Source organism: Oculina patagonica, chromosome 4 (assembly GCF_052425735.1).
Source record: "Oculina patagonica isolate OP01 chromosome 4, crgOcupat, whole genome shotgun sequence".
Classification (NCBI taxonomy): Eukaryota; Metazoa; Cnidaria; class Anthozoa; order Scleractinia; family Oculinidae; genus Oculina; species Oculina patagonica.
The window spans coordinates 43,192,850-43,215,650 of NC_135761.1; the positions used below are offsets into that span (position 1 = coordinate 43,192,850).

Below are 22,801 nucleotides of genomic sequence, written 5' to 3' on the forward strand. Positions count from 1 at the left end.
AGAATCAATTCAATTAAGCGGATACCGCTAGGCTGTAAACCTTTTGCATTCGAGTGTGGCAGTACGTATCCTAATCTTCAGTTGGCGACCTGTAAACACACAAGCGGAAGTCGTTCTAGCTATGTGTCTTTTTGTGAGTGATATTAACCTTTGTTATAAGGAACTGTGACAGACCCTCTTTGGAAGAATCGTTTTGTGTTAAAACAGTTTCACCAAGTAATCTCTCTTTTTTATTAATTCGTGGGCCCCTTTTTGCTCCCATCTCATCTTGGGTACCTATCTTGGGTCGAACACACTCCTCTAATCTCTGATTATTACTAGTTTAAAAACATAAACGCTCTAGGAGGGCACTTTTATTTCCTGATTGAATACAAATTTCTGTTAACTGTTGAGGAAAGACCGTGCGTTTTATAGCATGCTACATTTTCAGTTTCTGTGAGAGAGTACAATTCCCACAAAATTTGAACAAGGCGTCAAAATAAGTTAAAATGCTTCAAAAAGTACATCGATTCGCGGAAAAAAGACTGTTACAAAACGGTTTAACATCATGGGCTAACTTTGAATACAGTAGGAGGACAAGCCTGGTCGGGAATTGGATCTAAGGGTGATACGAACATTTTGAATGGTGCAGTTGTGGAAGAGATATTCAGAGCCGCTTGTGCTTTTCTCAGTTCCAGTGGACATAACGACGCTGTTTTCCTGAACGTGTTTGAAAATATTTGTGGCGAAAACAGCAAGAAATTTGGATCTGCCGAAGCTTTTCGTAGTCTCTTCGAAGAAGGTCGTAAATTAGTCGTGGTTTCCGCGTTTGATCTACCATCTTTGTTCTGCCGTCGCTATAACAGCGAACATAACGGTTTTTGGGTTTATTGTTGTTTTTTTTTAAAATGGTTAAAAAAAAAAAAAAATTTTTATAATTAACGGGGCAATAAGTCACTTGAGTCAGATGTACCCAATATTTCACTCAGAAAAAGTCCCGTATCTACCAGTAATGGGAAACTAAAAAGCCAGCAAACGTCCAGGTGAGTAGGATGGCTATTCAGCGCGAATCTTGGTTGAAATAAACCCAAGCTTTATTTCGAAAACGATGGCGACAAATCTATTAGCTGCTTTCCACACCAAGCTTTTAGCCGAAACAAAGATTGACATTAACCTTGAGTTGGTTACCAATTAGGTTATTTCAACAAGCAATACCAACAGCGGAAAAAGACAAATCCGACGCAGCCATGCCTGTTCACGATAAAATAGTTAATTGGCTTTCGTAAATGTCGGTGTTTGTTGATAATGATGATTACGAAGGTGTTCCCAAGAAAACTGTCCAGCAAAATCAGATACGCAAAGAGTTTTATTGCTCCAGTGAAGTTTTGTTCTAAATTTCTGGGATCGTGTTGTTGTTTCTCAGGGTTGAGATGATGAGCCAGCCTTGATAGTTGACTCGAGTGATAGAATTGTTGAGGTTGCTTTTAGGCAGTCTTTAGAAACGGCAAGAAGATAAATAAAAAACAGACTTACGGGCAAATGAGCAAGAAATACCACAGCTGAAAGAAACATTTGAGCGGTTCACAAAGCACCTTTTAAATCGTTCTCGATTCTTTAAGCTATATTGGTCTCTCAATCTTGGCTCGAACGTCTTTTGTTCTGTTAAAATATCGCATAACGCTATTAAATGTAAACATAATTAGTTTGCTGTACTTACATTTTTAAACATTTATTTGCGAACAATTTTTTGTCCATTTGCTCTTCCTGCCCTTTGTATCATGAAAATATCATTACAAAACAGTATCCAAAGTTTCTTTGGAATTTTCTGTAACCTGGGAAGTCGTCGACAGTTTTCTCCAGGGAGATATTCTATCTTTTTTAGAGTAATTTGCTCTTGCCGTTTTGCCATCTTTTTGTTTCGCGTTCTCAAGCAGGGATGTAAAATGTTTCTTAATCCATGACGATAACTTTCGACAAATGACAGGCATATTATTGGATTGATAGTAGAAGATAAGCAAAACATAAAAACTGCTAACACGTTAAACCATCTCTGAAAGGCACAACAAGTTCTCCAGTAGGGTACAAAATATAGCAAAATGTGTGGAATAACACAAATGCAAAATAGCAATACGATGACAACCGTCATTTTAGTAGCTTGTCTTCGTTTCTTTAGAGAATGTCGTTGTACATTTGGTACGGTGCTTGCTAGGGCTTTATTCTGTCTCTTTAAAGCAATTGCTATCGCAGTGTACAGAAAGGTTATTATAAATAACCGCGCAATAAGGCGGAGAGTGATATGAAGCCAGAAATATCCAACACCAGCTCTCTGACTAGTAAAAACTGATTCTATGTTCACAAGACTACAACTGAAAACGTGTGGTTGCCATGTTCAGTAAGGCCCCGAGTTATAAGCGCTGGAAAATAGAAAACGCCTCCAACAATCCAGGTACAAGCTATGGCTATTGTGCGAACCTTGGCTGAAATAAGCCCAAGTTTTACTGGAAAGACGACGGCGACAAATCTATCAATTGCTATCCACACCAAGCTTTGAGTAGAAACAATGACTGACAGATCGCTTGCGAAATAGAAAAACTTGCACAAAATAGATCCCAAAATTCCACTGACACGCCAATGCCTCGAGTCGGTCACTAATTCAGTTATTTGAACAGTTAATATCATCAGTGGAAAAACCAAATCCGACACGGCCATGTTCACGATGAAATAATTAACTGTTTTTCTTAAATGTCGGTGTTTGTAGACAATGATGATTACGAAAGTGTTCCCGAAGAAACTGCCCAGCCAAATAGAAAAATACGCCAAAAGAATGAAAATTTCCCCTGCATTTGAATCAACAGAGAAACATTGCACGTTCTGTTCTGTTGCAGTTATGTTGGAAAGAATTGACGTCATATTGGGTGTAAGTAACATCTTACATGTCCCACTGTTTTTGTTTCGAGTCCAACTGTATTGTCGCTACTAGCACAATCTTAAATAAATACATCCTTCTTCATAGCTTAATTTAAAATGTAAGCCATTTCCGCTGGTTTTATGTCTGTCAATTATTTTTATTTCAAGCCGCTTTTAACAAATTAATCAATTGCGACAAGTTTACTTTGAGTGTTGCAAGAGATAAAACCAAAGGTTTATAATAAAAACAACTGAGGACTTCATCAGTGTAAAACACAATCAATGTGGGATTAAAAGTTAATATCGCATCACAGTAATGTTTTTTTTACAAATCGTATTAACAGAATTCATCCGAACAGACAGAAAGGTTTCTTTTTAAGGAAAACCATTTTTTTTCATGTATGAAATTTATGGTAAATGAAATAGGAAATGTGATGTCAAAATGAATTTTATTTATTAACACTGGATTGTGTTTCTTTCCTTGCCGATAGCACCCAAATAATATTGCACGGAACAAACAAATGCTAAGAATTAATGAAGGTAAAATTGCTACCCTGAGTGGCGGTTAATGCTTCAACAAAATATTGACATGCCTGGTGGGGCGGGTGTCTGTGTTGGGGGGGGGGGGGGTGGGAGGGGAAACACAATAAATGCCCTCTATCGTAATTCGCATGTGGTAAGTGCTCACAAATATGCATGTTTTTAATTCACATATCCGTTAGCATTGAACACCCTTGAACAGTAGATCCAGCAGCTTAATTTTTTGATAAGTGTCTCCTTAAAATGTTCTTCAAACGCCGACTTGAATACTAAAGAAAAACAAACGGATTTGTAGAACAATATTATAGCTATTTAAAATGAAACAGTTTTGGTATGAAAAAAATTAAAGCAGAAGCGAGTGGATACTTTGCTAATGTAGAATTTAACTAATATTTCATTTGTGTTAATTTGCATCTTCTGCATTATTCAAATTTATTTATAAAAGACCGTCTTATTATTTTTTTGTCCTTACAAAAAAGGTCAGTTGTCTTGACCACATAGAGCGAAGGAAGTAATTTCAAATTGAAAGCAATAAAAAATTATTAAAATTACATAGAAAACGTTTTCTTTGTTGACATAAAGTGTAGAACTTATCGAGCCAAGTCCATTTTCTTTCCTGTCAACGGTCAGTAATAAGGCAAACTGAACAACCGGGGGGCTCTGCTTTTATGCTTGGCTTTAATATTTATTATCACTTAATTGCGGTTCTTCCCTTGCTGATGCACGCAAGTAATATTGTAGGGAACAAACAAATGATCAGATTTAATGAAGGTAAAATTGCTACCCTGAGTGGCGGTTAATGCTTCAACAAAATACGAACATTCTTAGTGCTTATTGGTATGTCAAAGGCCATGGGTTTTCAGGTTTTTCAGTCCGACCCAAAAAGGGCAACTTTTTTGCGCTTTTTGTTTGATTCGGGGCGTTTCTTTCATAAGTTTTTTTAAACTATGTTGCCTAAAATTACAGTACTTTAGCGCCCAACTAAACAAAAACAGATTTGTCTAGTATAATGTGGTAGATGCTTAACTTTCAATGTTACAGAAATGAGATAAAGAAGACCTGTTGACACTGTTCTTAGTTGTAGTGTTTCCCTTGAGTAGGGTGTCGGTTTTCGAGTTTGGGTCCAAAACACTAGCGTTTGTTTCCAATTATAAGGTGTATCGTGATTTTGTCCTAACAGCTGTACTAACATTGGAAATACCCTTTTGTTAGTTTGTCTTTTGTCAGACAACACGTTCGTCTTTAATAATTAATTTTCCATTTTAACCTCCAGCGTTAATAACGGACACTCAAAGCTATTTCAAACAAAATTTTATTCATGCCCTTTATCGTAATTCACATGTGGTAAGTGTTGTTTTAGATGCGTGTTCAATAAATATTTTTTTTTTACTTAAATCTGCAACGTTTTAAAAAAATTGATCACAAACACTAATTTCTACACCATATTTTATTAATACCCTCTATCATAATTCGCATGTGGTATGTGCTGACTGACAGGCATGTTTTATTCCACATATCATTTAGCATCTAAAAACACCCTTAAACGGTGAGTTCAGACCATCTTTCGACAATGAAGATCCAAAAGCCTACCTATCCGGTAAGTATATCCTTAAAACTTTTTTTTCAACGCAGACTTGAGTTTTAAAGAAAAACGAAAAGGTTTATAGAAGTTTATACCAAATGTTTATACGGAAACGGCTTGATATGAAAACAATAAAAAGAAACTTGAAAATGTTGAACGTTATGCAAGTGATGATATCGATGCATTCACTGGAATTGTGTATTGTAAAATTTAAGTAATATTTGTGTTAAATTTCGTGTTCTGACATATTCAAATCGTTGTGAAAGAAGTGAGCTTATCCAATGTTCAGGGTCTTCTTCGTTTTTATTCTATCAATATTAAGAAAGTTGCAATCCGAGCAACCCATGATGTTAATGGAATGATCTATCACAGGTTTGTCCTCGGCTTTAGGAAAATACATAACATTTTTTTTTTCTTTCGCCACATCTTGTAGTTTTTCAAGTTGAAATGCAAGTTATTTTGCATCTGCCTTTGTGCGCGCTGTGTACTTAACTTTCATGGTTGTTGTTCATTGATAAGACTACAGTTGTCATAACGGTACCTGTGGGAATTGATGTATTCGTGAAATAACGTTCCTAAGACTTGGCATTGTAAACATCATGACATGTTGCACGTACACTGTACTCAGACCATCATGAAATATGCAGTAAGAAAATTGGCAGAGAGTAATGTTTTGTTTGTCAATGTAAAGGTCTGTTCACGATGTTCAAACACATTGCATTTGATGGTCATCAAACAGTGACAAATCGACTTCAGTTTAGGAAAATCTTTTGGTTTGTTGTGAAATAATTTTTCGGTAAACTTACGAGTGTTTCTAGAATCATGAACAAAGGACTTATGCTTTAGAAATAAGTGGCACATTTATGTCTGCTGATTTGCAAGGATAGAGGTCTCTTCAACCGTTTGAACTTGACTATTTGTGTAATCACTTTAAGTAAAACACTGTTAAAACCATGTACACTTAACGTTTTCGTTCATTCAAAATCATCACAGTGTCTTGTAAGTATTAGTATTTTATTAAACAATGATGAGGTACAGCGAGTATCTTGATAATAAATAGTTTTTCATCAGCAATTTTGTTTTGGTCTGTCCTTTTCTTTTTTTTCGAGCCTCCGTTCGAAGAAGCTTTGGAGGCTAACAAATGTTTTGAAATTAACTTAGGGCTCTGTACGTGTAGTAGGATTATTTAATAAAAAATACGCCCTTTAACGATAGCAAACGCTAGCCGTGACAAATGATGATAAACATTGTTTTGTAAATTAACAGACAGTGTGGCTGCTGGGTTGTGTAAACAAACTACCATTATTTATAAAAACTCAGTAAGTCATCAACAACAGGCAATGATCTCACCCACAAAATCTTTTCTGGAGTTTAACTTCGATGATTCCTCGACCCAATTCTTTAACAATGAAGCTTTCGTAGCTGGTGGTATTCATTCCCGGCAGACGGGAGGGGCGAAGCTGGGAAATAATTTTTGCTTTGCCGGCCTTGTTTAACTTTACGACTTCAAAGCTATAATTATTCAAAAAAACTATTAAAGAAATAAAACCAAACACTGACAACAAACGCGAACCTCAGGACGTTATTAACCTTGCCTTGCAAATTAACAGACAGTGTGGCTGCTGAGGTGTGTAAACAAACTACCAACATAAAAACTTAACAGGACACCACAACAGACAATTATCTAACGGTGTTTTTGTTTTCCACAATACCTCAACCCAATTATTTCAACAAAATAGCGTTCATAGCCCTGACGGGATGTTTTCTGTCGCCTTGTAAATCACAATGTACTAGTACTACTACAATAAAAATCCTACATCCTGTGCACCCCCTTCAACAAATAACGCTACCATAGCTCTGTGTAACACTTTATTCAATGTATTTTCAGCCGATGTGGACTGTATGTGTGTTAGCACAGTTCTCTGTGTTGCTCATTATGTATCACGCTCCAGGGATTGTTACTGCAGCCAAGGAACAAATATGCAGCGGTGAAGAACGATCTCAAAGAGGAATGGCACTGTTGAACCACACATACAAGTCTGTGTACACTGAAGACTATCCCAGCTGCCTCGTGGCGTGCATGCATGACTCACATTGCAAAAGTTTTAACTTCTGGTGGAATGTTTTAAAGTGTGATCTGAATAACGAAACCAAATATTCAGCTGTGGCAAAGGTTTTCATCCGAGATACAACTTCCACGTACATGGGGTTGACTAGACAACCAGGTATTTATAACTAAAAACATAAAACAAAATCACGATTAAAAATAAAAAACGTTACTCTGGTTAAAAATTGTTATGAAGTGTTCGCAAAATGTCCGAAAGGGACTAGGGAAAGGGAGGTGGATAGTGCTCGTCTTTCAAGCGGGAGGTGGATAGTGCTCCCTTTCCCAACCGTGTTTTTGGAAACGATATGTAGATGATGTATGTGCCGCTGTCGAATCCAACCTGGTGCTAACCTTACAGAATGATTTGAACAATATCGAGCCATCTATCCAATTTACGGTTGAAAGAGAAACACAACGGAAAATATCCTTTCTTGACGTCACTGTCTGTCGACAAGACGATGGCCAACTCTCCACTAAAGTCTATCGCAAACCGACACACACAGAAAGATATCTCTCGTTGACTCACAAAAGGGCTGTGGTCAAGTCTTTCACTGATCGTGAAAACAACTATTCCATCTTCTGCTGATCAACAGTCAAAGGAAATAAAACATGTGACCGCGGCACACAGGGCGAATGGCTACCCGAAGCGCTTTGTGATTGATGTTAGCAAACCGAAACGACCTTCTCAACAAACGCCTGCAACTGCACCGGATGACAAAAAAGGTCTCTGCATTTTGCTGTACGTCAAGGGTACTACGGAACCAATCAAACGAATTTTTAGCAATTATAATATCAAAGTTGCTTTAAAACCACACCAAAACCATCGGCAATTTGTTTCCCAAACCAAAAGATCCAGTTCCAAAAAATCAGACTCGTGGCGCAATTTATTCAATTCCCTGCCAAGTTTGTGACAAAAGCTACATCGGAGAATTGAAACGAAAATTTTCCGCCCGACTCAAAGCATCAAAAAGCAGTTGAAAATAAACACTTACACAAGTCAGCTTTAGCGGAACATTGTTTGCATTCTGGTCACACCATCTCTTGGGAATCGTCAAAGTTCCTACGTACAACCACAAATTGGCGCAAAAGACGTATTTTGGAGGCTTGAAAAATTAATACTTGCAAGAATCCGCTAAACCGCGATGACGGCATACATTTACCGCACGAATTTCTAAATTTAGCCTTAAGGGACAGACATAATTAGCTTTCGATTTGCATATTATATAAGAACGTGCTTTTTATAAATTCACTTATCACTTTCCCCTGATGTAGCCTTAAGTTTTAGCCGAAACGTTGGTAGTCAGGTACCCAGGAGTCCAAAATGTGACACCCACGGGCATTTTTGTCTGATTTTTGGCAACATAGCTATTTTTACTAAATCGAGTACGCTGATTTCGAAAATCAATGTTGCCAAGCTTAATTCTTGCGTTAAGATGATGTTTTGATGCATTTTTACACTAACAATGCTTTAAATGAATTTCTGGATGTATTATGCTTAAAATAGCTAAAGGAAAGAAAATTCCTTATTAGGACCGCGAATGCATAAAAACATCATCTTAATGCGAGAATTAAGCTTGGCAACATTTATTTTCGAAATCAGCGTACTCGATTTAGTAAAAATAGCTATGTTGCCAAAAATCAGACAAAAATGCCCGTGGGTGTCACATTTTGGACTCCTGGGTACCTGACTATGGGACATTTCGTACATTTTACGAACACTTCATAACAATTTTAACCAGAGTAACGTTTTTTATTTTTAATCATGAATCAACCACCTGGTTACAGGACCATTTTTAAAAAATAAAACAAAATGTTGCAAACCTTAGATACCATTTCTTTATTGTCAGTTACTGATAAGACCTTGGTCTTCAGTTTGGACTAAGGACGCTGAAACTGTCTCGGAAAAGGTTGAAATGTAGTACTAAGCATTTATGGGTTCCTATGTCAATGGGAACGTTGAAGTAAAAAAGATTAATATGTCCTTTAGAGTTAAACTGATCCACAATGTTGTTTTTTTTCTTTTAGAAATAAACAGAAATGTTTACCGTTCGTGCAGACATGTGCCTCCCTCAAATGGCGATGGAGAATATTCCATTGATCCTACACTGTCAGGCAACCCGTTCACTGTTTACTGTGACACGACCACTGATGGAGGTTATTAAAAATAATGCAATAAGGATAAGATAAGTAGTGATTAGCCTGCGCCGCAGACGAAACTAAACCCTTTTTAGCCGGGATTAGATTACGTCTGCGACGCAGGCTAGTAATGATCAATTGGTAAATTTAAGAAACGATGAGTTCTTCAAGAATTTAATAAAGCTAAATGTAAATTAATCCGTTTCCTTGGCTCGTATCAGCTCTTTCACCACTGAAAATCTCATGGAAATGGCTGGTCACATAACCTTGTGACAATGGCGGTCACACATTGGACTTAATCAGTGATTTTAAAAGAACAAATCTCAATCGATGAAGCAAATGGTGTGGTCGAATACTCTCCACCTTCCGAAGAATTCTTCCAGATCCATTAACAGCCGTCCATGGGTTAGGGGATAAATAGTTATATGGAATTCGCAAAGTGGTTAATCTGCCAGTGAACTATGAATAAGGGACTAGCCGCTTCAAAGAATTGCCAAACGTTCTAAGTACTGAACCTTGGAGGAATGCAGCCCTGCTTTTGCAATATTATTTCTTGACTACCAGAAACTATATTGGCGACATTGAGTCATTTTTTTTATCAAATATTAACTGAACACACGTGTGTTATTCAGTAGCAGTCGGAAACATGCATGTCACGATTATCCAAGTTTGTTCTCTCGTAGTTCAGGAGTTTCAAGTTCCAGTTTTAGTTCGTTTTCGTTTTTTAATTAACGGGTCCAAGTATATTTTGGTTGAAGTTAAAAAAAGATTGCTTTGTTATCGTTAATTTCATATCTGGCCCTAAATTTTACTTTTTCATACTTAGGTGGCTGGACTGCCATTCACATAATCTCATTCACAGAATCAAATCTCCATTTCCAAAGTACTTCTTACAACATCCCGCATTACAGAAATCTTTCCAACTACGATGACCACCGTCAATATCTGGTACCACAGGTGCTACTAAGCCTGCGAAATGACATGGGTTTCGACCAAATCAGATTTTACTGCCACAAGAAGCAAGCCGGGACGGTGGTCCTTGTTATGACCAATATGAACCCTCTGGGGGAGGCAGTGGTGAAGTACTTTATCGACGTCAACCTGGGATCAATCCGGCCCCTGACATGTGGCTCATACACATTTCTTCCTGATGATAACTCTACATTGTCTAAAGATTGCAGTAAGTTAGGTTGGAATGGCACTCATGTAGATGGCAGGTGGTCAAATATCAATGCTAATCAGGATAAACATCGAATTTTATCCCCTCTGAGACGATATGGTGTGGCCAGCTTTGCATCGAAAATCAAAACACGTGCTTGTGATGACAGCAGGGGACTGTCAGAGGGCTCACTTTCTCCAGGAGACACATGGAAAATTTTTGTGCGCTGAAATACAATGACACTCAGTAGATCTAGTAAAAGTTGCAAACAAACGTAGTAAAAATTACACTGGTTCTAGAATGAGTCTACGTTGTGGTAGTAAAATGCGTAATAGTGACAGCAGAACCATTAGCAGCAGCAGCAACAACAGTAGTAGTAGTAGTGGTAGTAGTAGTAATAACAGAAGTAGAAGTATCAATAGCAGTAGCACTAGCAGTAGCAGCAGCAGTGGTAGTAGTAGTAGCAGCAGCAGCAGTAGTCGTAGTAGTAGCAGTAGTAGTAGTAGTAGTAGTAGTAGTAGTAGCAGCAGCAGCAGTAGTAGTAGTAGTAGTAGTAGTAGTAGTAGCAGCAGCAGCAGCAGCAGCAGCAGCAGCAGCAGCAGCAGCAGCAGCAGCAGCAGCAGCAGCAGCAGCAGCAGCAGCAGCAGCAGTAGTAGTAGTAGTAGTAGTAGTAGTAGTAGTAGTAGTAGTAGTAGTAGTAGTAGTAGTAGTAGTAGTAGTAGTAGTAGTAGTTGTAGAAGTAGTAGTAGAAGTAGAAGTAACAGCAGCAGCAGCAAAAGTGGTGGTGGTGGTGGAAGTGATAGTGGTAGTGGTAGTGGTAGGAGTGGCAGTGGCAATAGTAGTGGCAGTGGCAGTGGCAGTGGCAGTGGCAGTGGCAGTGGTAGTAGTAGTGGTTGTGGCAGTAGAAAAGTAGTAGTAGTAGTAGTAGTAGTAGTAGTAGTAGCAGTAGTAGTAGTAGTAGTAGTAGTAGTAGTAGTAGTAGTAGTAGTAGTAGTAGTAGTAGTAGTAGTGGTGGTGGTGGTAGTGGTATTGGTATTGGTAGTAGTGTTAGTGGTAGGAGTGGCAGTGGCAGTGATTGTGGTAGTTGTAGTTGTAGTGGTGGTTGTGGTGGTGGTGGTAGTAGTGGTAGTGGTAGTGGCAGTGAAATTCTTACATTATTACGCGTGCATCCTGTTTCTCGTTGAAAGAAAACAACAGCGCAAATGAAACAACAGAGTGCGTTAAAAATATTACCTATTCTTTAACTGTTTTCAACATTTTTATTTGTTGTTGACAAATTTGATTCCATAACCGTATGAAAACACTTAACCACAACGTCAACGTGAGTTAAAAATGTTTTTTTTTGTCTTTCGAAAGCCCAAAAAATACCTTTTGTGAGACCTTTTGGGCGAAAGGAGGACTGACGGACTGAATTTATGGAGAAAATAGTAATATTTTATGATTCTTTCACGTCTGTAATGCTGCTTTTCCAGACTTTATCTGAAAAATACAAATAGAAAACAAACAAACAGATTTTAAGAATTGCAAAAGGAAAGTATTTATTGTCCTTGACGTTTCTGGCCTCTAACATTGGCGTGCGAAATTATTAAGTGAAAATGTCGTTCTTTACAACAGATTTGTTAGTAAGCACTTAATGACTGTCTTCAAGGAAAACAGTGAGTTTTGTTTTCTCGAGACCCTCAATGGTTCCCCAGGCGAAGCCAATGGGAATATCGAGGGTCTTAATACAACTTTCAACAAAATTGTCGTTTAATTAGCTGAAGACGACATGAATTTATTCATCATTTTTAGCTATCATCTTGTTCATAATTTGAGTAATTTAAAGCTGAGACGATCCCTGAATACCACCAAACATTAAAATTCACCAACTTGGATTCGTTTCAGTAAATAGTTACTTAAGTCGTGACATACAATGTATATACGTAGTGTAGGTCAGTAGATGTAGGATAAAAATGATAAATTATACCTAAAAAAATTAGTGCAGAAAATTTTCTTGTAATTGAAATCATACCCGGCAAGCACTCGTGATATATTAACCCATAAGTTATCTAGAATAGTTTCCTCAAAATATGTATTACTATTAAAATAACATATATAACACGATATTAAGTTGAGATTTTAAAAGAAAGGCAGATGGAAAAAGAAAAGAGAATGTAACCTAGAACTACCAGAGAAAGAATAGAAAGGATAAGCAAGAACTGTTTAAGAGGCTCAAAGCACGAAGAAGACCTCAACGAGATATTAAGAACACTGACATTGACGTTGAAATTGCAGAAAGTGTGTATTGCAAATAGTTTAAATAGTTTTTCTTTTGTTTTTGATTGTTACTCGCGTACGCCAGGCCAGATAACATCAACCGCACAATGTAACCATTATGTTTCCTTTGCATTTAAGGTGACTCGATCGAAATAAATGAGGTGCTGTATGCCTGTCAAAAATCATTAATAACTTCACCATTTCTGACTCGATTTCCCCGAAACTTTCGCATTTTACTCGAAATTTATCGAAGAATAATACGCACGTCAATGTGTTGATGTAATGATCGCAAGTTTTGCGCGATGTTAACTTTATTGAACACACCTATTTGGATAAAACTGCTATTTACACAAAACTGACCGTTAAGATTTCGTTTAAACTACTGCAATTAGCTCATTATAACATCTTATTATGACTCTCTAAGTTTCCGAAAAATCGTCGGAACAGAAACCTCAGGGAAATCGAGTCAGAAATGGTGAAGTTATTAGAAATTTTTGACAGGCATACAGCACGTCATTTATTTCGATCGAGTCACCTTAAGTTTGAGTTTGAGTGGACTACTAAGCCCAGTATAAAATTGCTTTTATTATATATATAGCGAGAATTTTAAGCAATAAACCTTGCAAATAGAATTCTATATTTGCTATATTTCACATGTGAAAAAAGCGATACGTCCAATCAGCTTCGCGTATAGCTTTCTTCACATGTGAAAAATATAACCAATCAGCATCTAGAGTAGTACGACTCAACCAATCACAGCGCGAGAATTCAAATGGTTTCCAACGAGGTTGAGAAAGCGAGCGGCAAGTTTGCCCTCGACGGCAGTTTATGCTCTGAAAACAATTGGGTACACGTTTTATTTTTTTTACAAAACTTTGCCTTTTAAGAAGTTAATGGAAATGCAAGCCAACAGAAACACGCTAAACAAAACCTAAAGAATATAGCAGTGATAAAAATCATTCTTCAAAGGCGAAGTGAAGACAGGCGAAGGCGAAGTGTCGATAACTGAAAGCGAACTGAAGACAAGACTTTCTTCGGAACTTACAACACATCCGCGGACTTTCTAAGAATATCCAGGCACTCTTGAGATCGTCTTGGGTATATTGTAGTTTTTAATTGCATTCACGTCGTAATTATTGTTTAATTAACCGACTCCTTGCGTTGTCACAATTTGTTCACAATTCGCCAGTTGATTCGCCAGTAGTTTATTCGCTTGCGGCGAAGTTTCCTCGATGCGACACGAAGTTTTGCTGTTAATGTAATGTAATGTAATGTAATGTAATGTAATGTAATGTAATGTAATGTAATGTAATGTAATGTAATGTAATGTAATGTAAATGCAGTGTGTTTATTTAAATAAAGTTCTTGTCTAGGAGAGTTTGTCGCCAGTAATTTTTCTTTTTTATATTATTGAAATAGCGAATTCGCTTGTAAAGCTTTGTGCATTTGCAGCTTTGTTTTTTCGCGCCGTTATTAACTGTTGTAGGCTAAAGGTTATGAACTGGAAAAATCGGCCTTAAGTGTTCAATGGTTGAATTCTCGTTATATATATACTAGTAATACGTGACTCGCAGGGCCTCGCGAAGCTCTGGGTTGGGGGGGGGGGGGGGGGGGGGAAAAAAGGAGGGTTTAATTTATTAGTGAGAGAAGCCCGGAGGGGAGAAAGGGGGGGGGGAAAAGGGGCATAATAAACAAAGTTTTGCAACTCGTGAATATAAATCCGTACGGCGCACTTTCTATGAAGTAATCTATATTTCTAGCTGTACTTAACCGTGTACATTTCTTCACCGTGGAAAAAAATCTATTGCTCTGATTTTCACTGATTGCGCAAAGAAAGGTCCACAACGTATTTTGTTAGCAAGGGAAAAAAAGCTTTGCTAAATGATTTAAATTTATATCGTCGCAAATTGCTAAAGTAAATGGACATTCCAGTTGAATAAAAGCAAAAATAAAGCAAGAGAATAAGTCCATTTTAACGGTTTCAACCTAACATGAAAACAAGTGGGAGCGCGCGCCGCCGCCCGTAGCAGATCGCGCGCACGTACATTTATGGTCCATTTTCAGCCAACAAAAATGCCTGACAGAATTACTCTTACGGATTCGCTTTTAAGCGAAGTCGACCATTTGTGAACTTCAAAAACAACAGTTATGGAATCAGCATATAATTAAGGCCTAAAATTTTCCATTTTGTTAAGAAAACGTTTTCGTGAAACGAGCACGCGCACAATAAGATATTTCTATTATTATTTAACTGATACATTCCTTCAATTTAATTAATGTGGCAAGTACATGTGGTTTTTTAGTAGTCTCTTACGCAAAAATCAACTTCCTTTTCTAGGAAAAGCAAGCGTTTCTGGATAAATGTAAATTTTAATTACGCGTCATAACGAAATCATTTAACGGTCCTCATTACGTGACGTAACAAAGAAAAAACCACGCGCGCGGAAAAAAATCCGTACAGTGGTGAAACCATTTGAGGATGGTTAACTTGAATAGTCCGCGATGAATTGTCGGATATTTTTTAGAGTTTTATTGGTTCTGCTAATAGTAGGACGAGTTGATAACCAAGGTAAGGTTGAAAGCTGGAAAATACATAATTTTTTTTCACCAAATGATCTCGCGCTAACAAATTTTTCGGACTTTTCATTCTGGCTAAATTTTCGTCTCTAAAGCTTTAGCCCAACAAAAAGACCTTCTTACTTAAGATTAGCCATGTAAAAACACAAAGCTCTCCTGAATTTTCTTAAAATAGGTGTCTTCATATGGTTTTGCTTTTAGCGCTTTGTTATTTTTTGACCGGTCATCGCTGTGAAACTCAAATCAATATTTGCATCGGTTAATTTCACGCGCTTAAGGTAAAATAACTGCATACTGCCGACCATTTACTCTAACCGCAAAAAAATAAACACAACTTATAGTGTTTTTTCGTTTTATCCGTAGATGATTCACGTGTGTTTTACAACAGAGAAAAAGACGTAAGGGAATTTAATTTGCCCTTCCAGGTTAGTTTACATTTATTTACGTTTGCAAGCGGTAAGATTAGGTACAATGCCGGCGAAAGGAATAACTGATTGGTTTTCTGAGCTTATGTTTTCAATAAATGTTTGCTTTTTAACAAAGTTGCTAAACAGTTTACCTGCCTACTCATCACAAACTTTGAACGTTGTAACTTAATAAGTTGCAATGCAAAGGTAATGAAATATTGAATTAATTCGAGAACAGCACTTATTTACAAGCTTTTTTCTTGCTGTCTTTAGTTTATACTGGAGGCATTCAAGTCGCATCATAGTTCAGTTTTAATAAAGGCATTTGTCGGTTTATTAATTTATTCAAAAAATATTCATTTAATACTTTTGTATTTGGAGCTTAACAAAAGGAAAACTTATCCCTCCCCACTCCAGGTTTGTTTTCAGAGCTGATTCCCTTACATTTGCAATAAAAACTGCCACTGCTTATTGTTATCAGAGGTCGATAATAATTTTGCGATAACGCAAAACCTATTCAGTTATGAACACAAGGAGAAAAAAATTTAACATTCCGAATTATTCTGTTTCATCGTTTTATGTTTCAGCATGAAGTTATTCAATTTACCGCAGCGTTCACTATCAACACTGCAAAGGAATTGATGACGTTAATTTACTCGGAGGTAAATACGGACAATACGCATACAGCTAAGACATGGTTGCAATCAAATAGCAAAATACTTCTTACGGAGAGCGCCGCAAATTTAAAGCATTAACAAACCAGCTGATAGGAAACTTTGCTGATTGCGATAAAGACAATTTCGAGAAACACAAAAAAGGCAACTATAGCGAAATTGAGTGGAAGAAAAAAAAATAATTGTAATCTTGAGAGATATTCACCCGAATTCCTGTACAGCGTTTTTATATATCGACAAAAAAGTAAAAAAACATGACTAAAGGTAGATTTCCACTGATGCGTAATTTTTTTACTTGCGTTTACGTGCGTGAAAAAGAGACAATGTATGAGCGACTTGCGTACACGTTTACGAAAGTCGTTCATAACTTGCCTCTAAATTTTTTCACGCATGTAAACGCACGTAAAAAATAAAACGTTTCGCAATCCTGAAGGAGAGATTTTATAAGATAGGATATTTTTCTTAGTGTTGCAAAAACTATTGCGGATTAGAAATGGAACATCGTTCTCATCATCAAGAAATTGCCGAAAAACGAAAAGCTCGATTCTACTGATGCCAGGATACTCTGCCAGAAAATTTGATGAATTGTTTACTTTTCTTTTTGTTATAACCCCCTCTTGGAAATTGTGACACTTTTATTTTAATCTATGAAAATTGCACTTGAGATGTTGCGATGTACTTTATTCTTGATTTTTTTCCTGCTACATGTAAAATAAACCGATTCCTTTTGTTTTATTCTGGTAAAAAATGTAAACTGTAAGTGCGTGCTTTTTTCTAGCTGAAAGGACTTTCCTTGGCGACACTGCTTACTGCCATTCCATTTGGATATCTTTTGGTATGTAAAAATAAAAGTATAAATTAAGTGAATTTATTATTTCGGTTCACCGAAAATAATTTTTATGTCAACCTTTTAAAAAGAAATACCTTTTCATTTTCCAGGGATGGCTGTTTTTAAAAGCGTTAGGGTGTAAAGGTGGGTATTTTATCTTTTGACTCACTTTGTTTAACAGACAACGATTATTGCACTTGTTGCTTTCTGATTGGTTCGTAATCAGTCCCGGTATTTTATGAATAGGTCAACAGATATGCGCTGTGCCTATTATTTTTTATTTTTTTTATTTTGTGTGTTACACTCAGAAACTTCTTTTTTGATTTTCGGATATCATGCTTGATGCTCAGTGTCACCACTTAAACATCAGGGCCGGGTTGTTCGAAGGTCGATTTACACTAACCCAGAATTAAAAGTTGAATCTAGATTCATTTTCTCCTGTACAAAAGTGCTTTTATTTCTTATGAATAACAGACGTCACAATTGGAGGGAAAATTTGGGAGAAATGATATCATAGTTGCGAGAACGCTCGCTTCCCACCGATGTGGTCCGGGTTCGACTCCCTGTCCCGGCTTCATATTTGGGTTGAGTTTGTTGTTGGTTCTCGTTCTTGCTCCGAGGGTTTTTTCCGGGTTCTGCGGTTTTCCTCCCTCCACAAAAACCAACACTTCTAAATTCCAATTCGATCGGGGATTTAGGGCCGGCGGGCCGGCCACAATGACAACTACTGGGAAACCAGTAATTGTGTTACAATACAAAAACTCGTTTTTATAGTCGGATAATATAAACAGAAAACCCCAGTAAAAAAAAGTAAAATCACATTAACGCTTGTCCTAGATTAGCTTAATCGTACTTTGAACGACCCGGTCTATTAGAGGTTTTGCATCTTTTTCGTTTGCTTTTTGTTGTTAGACAAGGAAAAGGAACGACTTTTATTGACAGTGACAAAGTATCAGAAGTTGTGCATGAAATTGGAGGTAATATTTGCTCATTTATGTAATTTATTTAGCCTCGTGCTACGCTTTGGAAGAAGCATTTGCAATGTTGTGGTGATTAAACACTTGGATTTACAGAAACGTTCGCATGCTTACAGATTTTGGCCAAACGTCGGGGTTGCATTGTGTTGCCATTGGCACTTCTACAACATACTTTTAATTCACAACAGGATTTCTATATAATATTAGCGCTATACCAAATATTTACAAAGAAATACCGTGACGATATCACAACCGTTTTATTGAGGATTATGTTACTCGTAATGCGACATTTGTTGTGGCTTATTGTTATTGGAACTTTTGGTTGATCATTGTTGACCACAAATTTAAGAAACGGAAAATTTGCGCAACTCACACAGACTTCGACTGTCCTATTTGTACATAGCCGGTATTTAGAATTCTCTTGTACAACTTGTCCTGTAGCCAAGATTGCCGGTGTTTCTTGCTTGCTGAAGTTAAAGCAATTGAATTGAACGAGTTCTAAAGTGAAGCTAATGTTTTAATTAAGCAAATATTAATCTGGGCGCTTATTAAATTTTTGGACCTTGAGAGTGGGCGCATATTCGAGGTGTGCGCTTATTCGAGGCTGGGCGCTTATTAAATTTTCACCATTTTCAGCAAGTAGTAAGTTTGTTTTGTAACGAAAAAATAAATAGTAACAAAACGTGAAGATGTACTAAAGCAGAATATTGACTGTTCGTTGAAAGTTTCGTTGAATCGGTCTTCGGGTCTCTTAGTAGTACTTAGTCAATTTTAACTCCTCTTCTGCACTTCACTTTTTTTGTCGGGTACGGGTGGGCGCTTATTCGAGGTTGGGCGCTTATTAACTTTTCCTACCTTCAGGGTGGGCGCTTACTCGAGGTGGGCGCTTATTCGAGGTTGGGCACTTAATCGAATAAATACGGTAAATCAATACAAAAAAAGCGAGGCAGGGTATTTAAGTGTGTTGTGCAATCAGTCAGTGAAGGTAAATTTAATTAATAAATAAAATCATTCAAGAAAGAAGGGGAAATAATTAAACAGGCTAATTGTTCGGAAACAGTTCTCAAACTCATTAATAATTCATGACGTTATAAGCCAACCAGAGCGCCCCATTCGGGTCAGGTGGATGAGTTGGAAACTCAATGAAACACCAGTTGAAAATCACTAGTGTTTCATCACGTTTTCATCACTAGTGTTTCATCACGTTTTCATCACTAGTGAAAAAATTGTTCTTAATCTGCATATTCATATATTACTCAAACACAGCTTTACATGAATCATTAATTTTTAATAAACAATGACCAGGAAAAACATTTCAAATTACAAACTGACAAGCCTAAGTCATTTGAAATTAAAGTTTACAGTACATTTCTTAAAGTCGCCAAAACAGACTGGCATAGTATCCATATCCACATTCTGAGAAACTTTTTCTACCTTCCGTGACACGGACTCACTGCTGGAATCGACACTAATTGTCGCACATAGCAGCCTAGTGTGCGGCTGAACTTTGTGCAATCATACTCTTTAAAACTCCACCAACCTCGAGTATGGAACATTGACCTTCGCACTCGTTGCCAATCCTCAAAAATCCCTAGCCCCTATATCTGGTAGACTTCGGTACTGCCTCTCTACGCAAAGTTCTTCTTCCTCGATTGTTTTCGGGGAGCGAAACCTTCCTTCGGCCATGGCAAAAACAATATGTAAATCCCTTCAAGTTCACAACGCTTTTAGAATACAAATTTGGTGCAACGCGAAACTATTGGATAATTAAAAACAAAAGCTCACAAATACAATGAATGCCGACTGAATACAACAAATCACACATACAAGGCATTTTAAAGAAAAATGGGAAAAAATACGACACTGCATAATTTTGTATTGTTTCTTTAGAGAAGTCATTTCAAAAACTCGTGCATCGTGTTTCATCACGATTTCAAACACGAGAAAAGATGAAAGCACGAGGCCGAAGCGGCCTCGTGCTTTCATCTGTTTTCTCGTGTTTGGAAATCGTGATGAAACACTCGCACTCGTTTTTGAAATAGTACATAAAAATATTGAAAAAGGTGTGTTTATCTACTGACTTACTGAATTAATTGATTTATTTTGCAAATGTGGACTCATGTCTCCTGCTTCTCCTACTAAACCATTAACAAGGAGACAAGGAGAAATAAATGCCAACACCCACCAAAACCCAATCGCAAAATGGGCAAGAAAAGTTTTTTAAAACTTAAAAGTACACAGGAACGATATATTACAACTCATTACCCACCTATGTTAAAAGTGTACCGTCCTTAAATAATTTTTAAAGTATGATAATTAGTTAATTTTTATTTGTAAGTTTTATTTTTTAGAGTTTGATCCCTTTGTTCAATTTGTTTTTTAAAAATAAAATTTTTCACACTTTTCTATTGTACAGAATTTTATTGTCCCAGGGTCCCAATGGATACCAGCCTCCTTGCTGAATGGGGCACCTTTGTAAAAGAAAGTTCCTTAACTTACCTTGCCTCACCTTATAATTACCTTAAGCAATAATATGTTTTTTGGTTGGCATTGGTAACTGGTGAAATGCCAAACCAGGAATGCAATTATAAAATTATCTTCCTGGTTTGGTCGCTTCACCAGTTAAAACAAAGACTCTGCAAGGGAAATTTTTTTTCTGTAGATGTCGGACAATTCATTTAAACTGATTAGGAAACCTGAAGCTTACACATCGCTATATAAATCAAAATATTTCTCCCTTTTGTTTAGCTCTCTGTGGCTGATGATAATGGAACATTTTGCGGAGTCGAGGTGAACCTTAGTTTGAACTGTATTTGTCATAAAGAAACTTAACATGGGTTGGATCAGAAATGATACTGCTATGAAACGTTTTAGGCATAATAACAATAACTTTATTGAAGTGTCTGGGTATGTATTTACCCAACAGCAGCTAATTGCGGACACTCTACTACTATACAATATACATTTTTTCGTCAATATAATCTACCATTTGTTTAGTTTAGTCCTCAACATCTTTACATTTATGCCAGGTCCACCTGAAATCATAAAATAAACTTAAAAAGATGTTGAAGGTATCAATGTAAAATAGGTCAAGTTTAAGTGATTTACTATCCGCATTAATATCAAATTCCTTTTAGAAAGCGACATTGAGAGAAAGGCAGTTGCAAAGTGCTATGAAGGAGGTAAGTTTTCTAGATGTATATAAAGTTTTGCATTTCACTTTGCCATAAACATTATAACCCTCTGGAGAAAACAGAACCTTGTTAAACCATAATTCTCCTGTTGTATTATATTTGTGGTGTTTTGAACTTGCAGCGGAGTGCTGTTTTCTCCATTCGAGACACTATATGCCCCTTTTTAAAGTTTTTTGTTAGTTACAACATTTCTTCATCCATGCCCAATCTAAGTTTTTCACAGAAGCTAAACTAAGTATGTATAAAGAGATGTTGAAGGTATCACTACAAAAAAAGAAGCAAATTGTGCTCTCTTAGATAAATGTTTTACTGATTAGTTAATTATCTGCATTAATTTAACATTTTTTTTTAGATAACTAAGTTGAATGGCGAACTACTTAGAAGCAACACGAAATTGGAAAATGCCTTGAAGGAGGTAAGTTTTCTATAGATGTCTACAAACATTGCTATTTTAATTTTACTTCAGTTTTTAATAAAAAGCAGTAGAATGCTTACATTTGTGGAATAAGCTATCGGAAGAAATTAGGATCCTACGGTCATTGAGCAGTTTTAAACTCCGTATTCGTAAATCGTTAATGCGATTTTCGTGTATTGGTGAAAACAGTTGCTCAAACTGCATACTTTGTAACTCATTACATTACGAATTTTTAATGTGACAGAGTTACATCAATTTTATTTGTATGGTTATAATTTGCGTTAATTTTAATCCAAACTTTTACTCAGTCGCTTCCCGTGAGGTAACATCTAAAAATGATTTAAGGTGGCTGGTATCGGTTTTCAGCACCTTAAAAAAGCTCCTACTTTGACGGGACAGAACTACAAATCTTTATCAGTTGATGCTACAATAATGGTATCAAATAAATGCCCAATAATTGGTGAATAAGTTTTGGTTATTTTATTGACGTCACTGGTTACTATAGCGACAGAATGACCTGTTTAAAACACCCTTAATTTTGGCTTTAAGTGATTATGATTCAAAAACGAGCTAGCTCAATGACCCCCATTTTTTATTATTGAACATTGATCAGCATGTTAAGCCGAGTAGATGTAAATTTTTTTCTTTTTTTTTCCTTTTTATAGCATTATTAACATAGTAGACACAATAATTTTTAGGTAGTGCATTTAAACATTTTAGATTTTAGATTATACATTTTTACATTCCTATAGATTCTATTTTAGTTTTCTTTTATCTCTTATTTTAGTGGAACACGTGTAAACTAGCTATTCTAAGCTAAGCATGTTTCCCACTTTAAATAAAGTGTTGTATTGTATTGTATTGTATACAACTTTCTTCAAAGTTAAAACAAATTCTCCGTAGCGGTTTCAGAGCCACCTTAAATTTTTGGTACCTACCTACCTACCAAACCATAATTAATTATTAACTATCAGTATGAATATTTCTTCGTTATAGACAGCCTTTGTGAAGGGTAGAGTACAAACTCCAAAGGGAGTTATTTTTTTTGCGAAATTGTTTCCA

The 22,801-nt window shown here is 36.6% G+C and overlaps 2 protein-coding genes and 1 pseudogene across 4 annotated transcripts in view; 2 read left to right on the top strand and 1 right to left on the bottom strand.

The window, feature by feature from the left end:
- The window catches only part of LOC144650238 (uncharacterized), a 66,316-nt gene extending 52,274 nt beyond the window's left edge, over nt 1–14,042 (top strand). Inside the window, exons 1-5 of one of the 3 annotated variants that reach the window (XM_078509893.1) lie at nt 3,555–4,770; nt 4,951–5,023; nt 6,897–7,233; nt 9,141–9,269; nt 10,078–14,042. In XM_078509893.1, coding sequence (XP_078366019.1) covers nt 4,997–5,023; nt 6,897–7,233; nt 9,141–9,269; nt 10,078–10,640 — 1,056 coding nt within the window. In that variant the 5' untranslated portion in view covers nt 3,555–4,770; nt 4,951–4,996 and the 3' untranslated portion in view covers nt 10,641–14,042. Of the gene's footprint in view, nt 1–3,554; nt 4,771–4,950; nt 5,024–5,050; nt 5,381–6,896; nt 7,234–9,140; nt 9,270–10,077 lie in introns of those variants that run through there. The other 2 variants (XM_078509892.1, XM_078509894.1) reach the window with 2 other exon arrangements.
- LOC144648493 (QRFP-like peptide receptor) lies at nt 1,770–3,467 on the bottom strand (annotated as a pseudogene).
- Nucleotides 14,043–15,105: 1,063 nt separating the features above from the next.
- On the top strand, nt 15,106–22,413 carry LOC144648494 (uncharacterized). The gene is made up of 9 exons (XM_078508028.1): nt 15,106–15,235; nt 15,607–15,668; nt 16,238–16,312; nt 17,103–17,159; nt 17,264–17,297; nt 18,066–18,130; nt 21,268–21,312; nt 21,677–21,739; nt 22,405–22,413. Exons 1-9 carry the CDS (start codon nt 15,169–15,171, stop codon nt 22,411–22,413), a joined length of 477 nt encoding a protein of 158 aa, XP_078364154.1. The 5' UTR covers nt 15,106–15,168.
- The last annotated feature ends 388 nt before the right edge of the window (nt 22,414–22,801 follow it).

Excerpts from the sequence above, each read along its gene's own strand:
- LOC144648494 (XM_078508028.1), top strand. The coding sequence starts at position 15,169 with ATGAATTGTCGGATATTTTTTAGAGTTTTATTGGTTCTGCTAATAGTA. Across the intron at positions 16,313-17,102 it reads TGACGTTAATTTACTCGGAG|CTGAAAGGACTTTCCTTGGC; the intron begins GTAAATACGGAC and ends GCTTTTTTCTAG. Across the intron at positions 18,131-21,267 it reads AGTTGTGCATGAAATTGGAG|AAAGCGACATTGAGAGAAAG; the intron begins GTAATATTTGCT and ends AATTCCTTTTAG.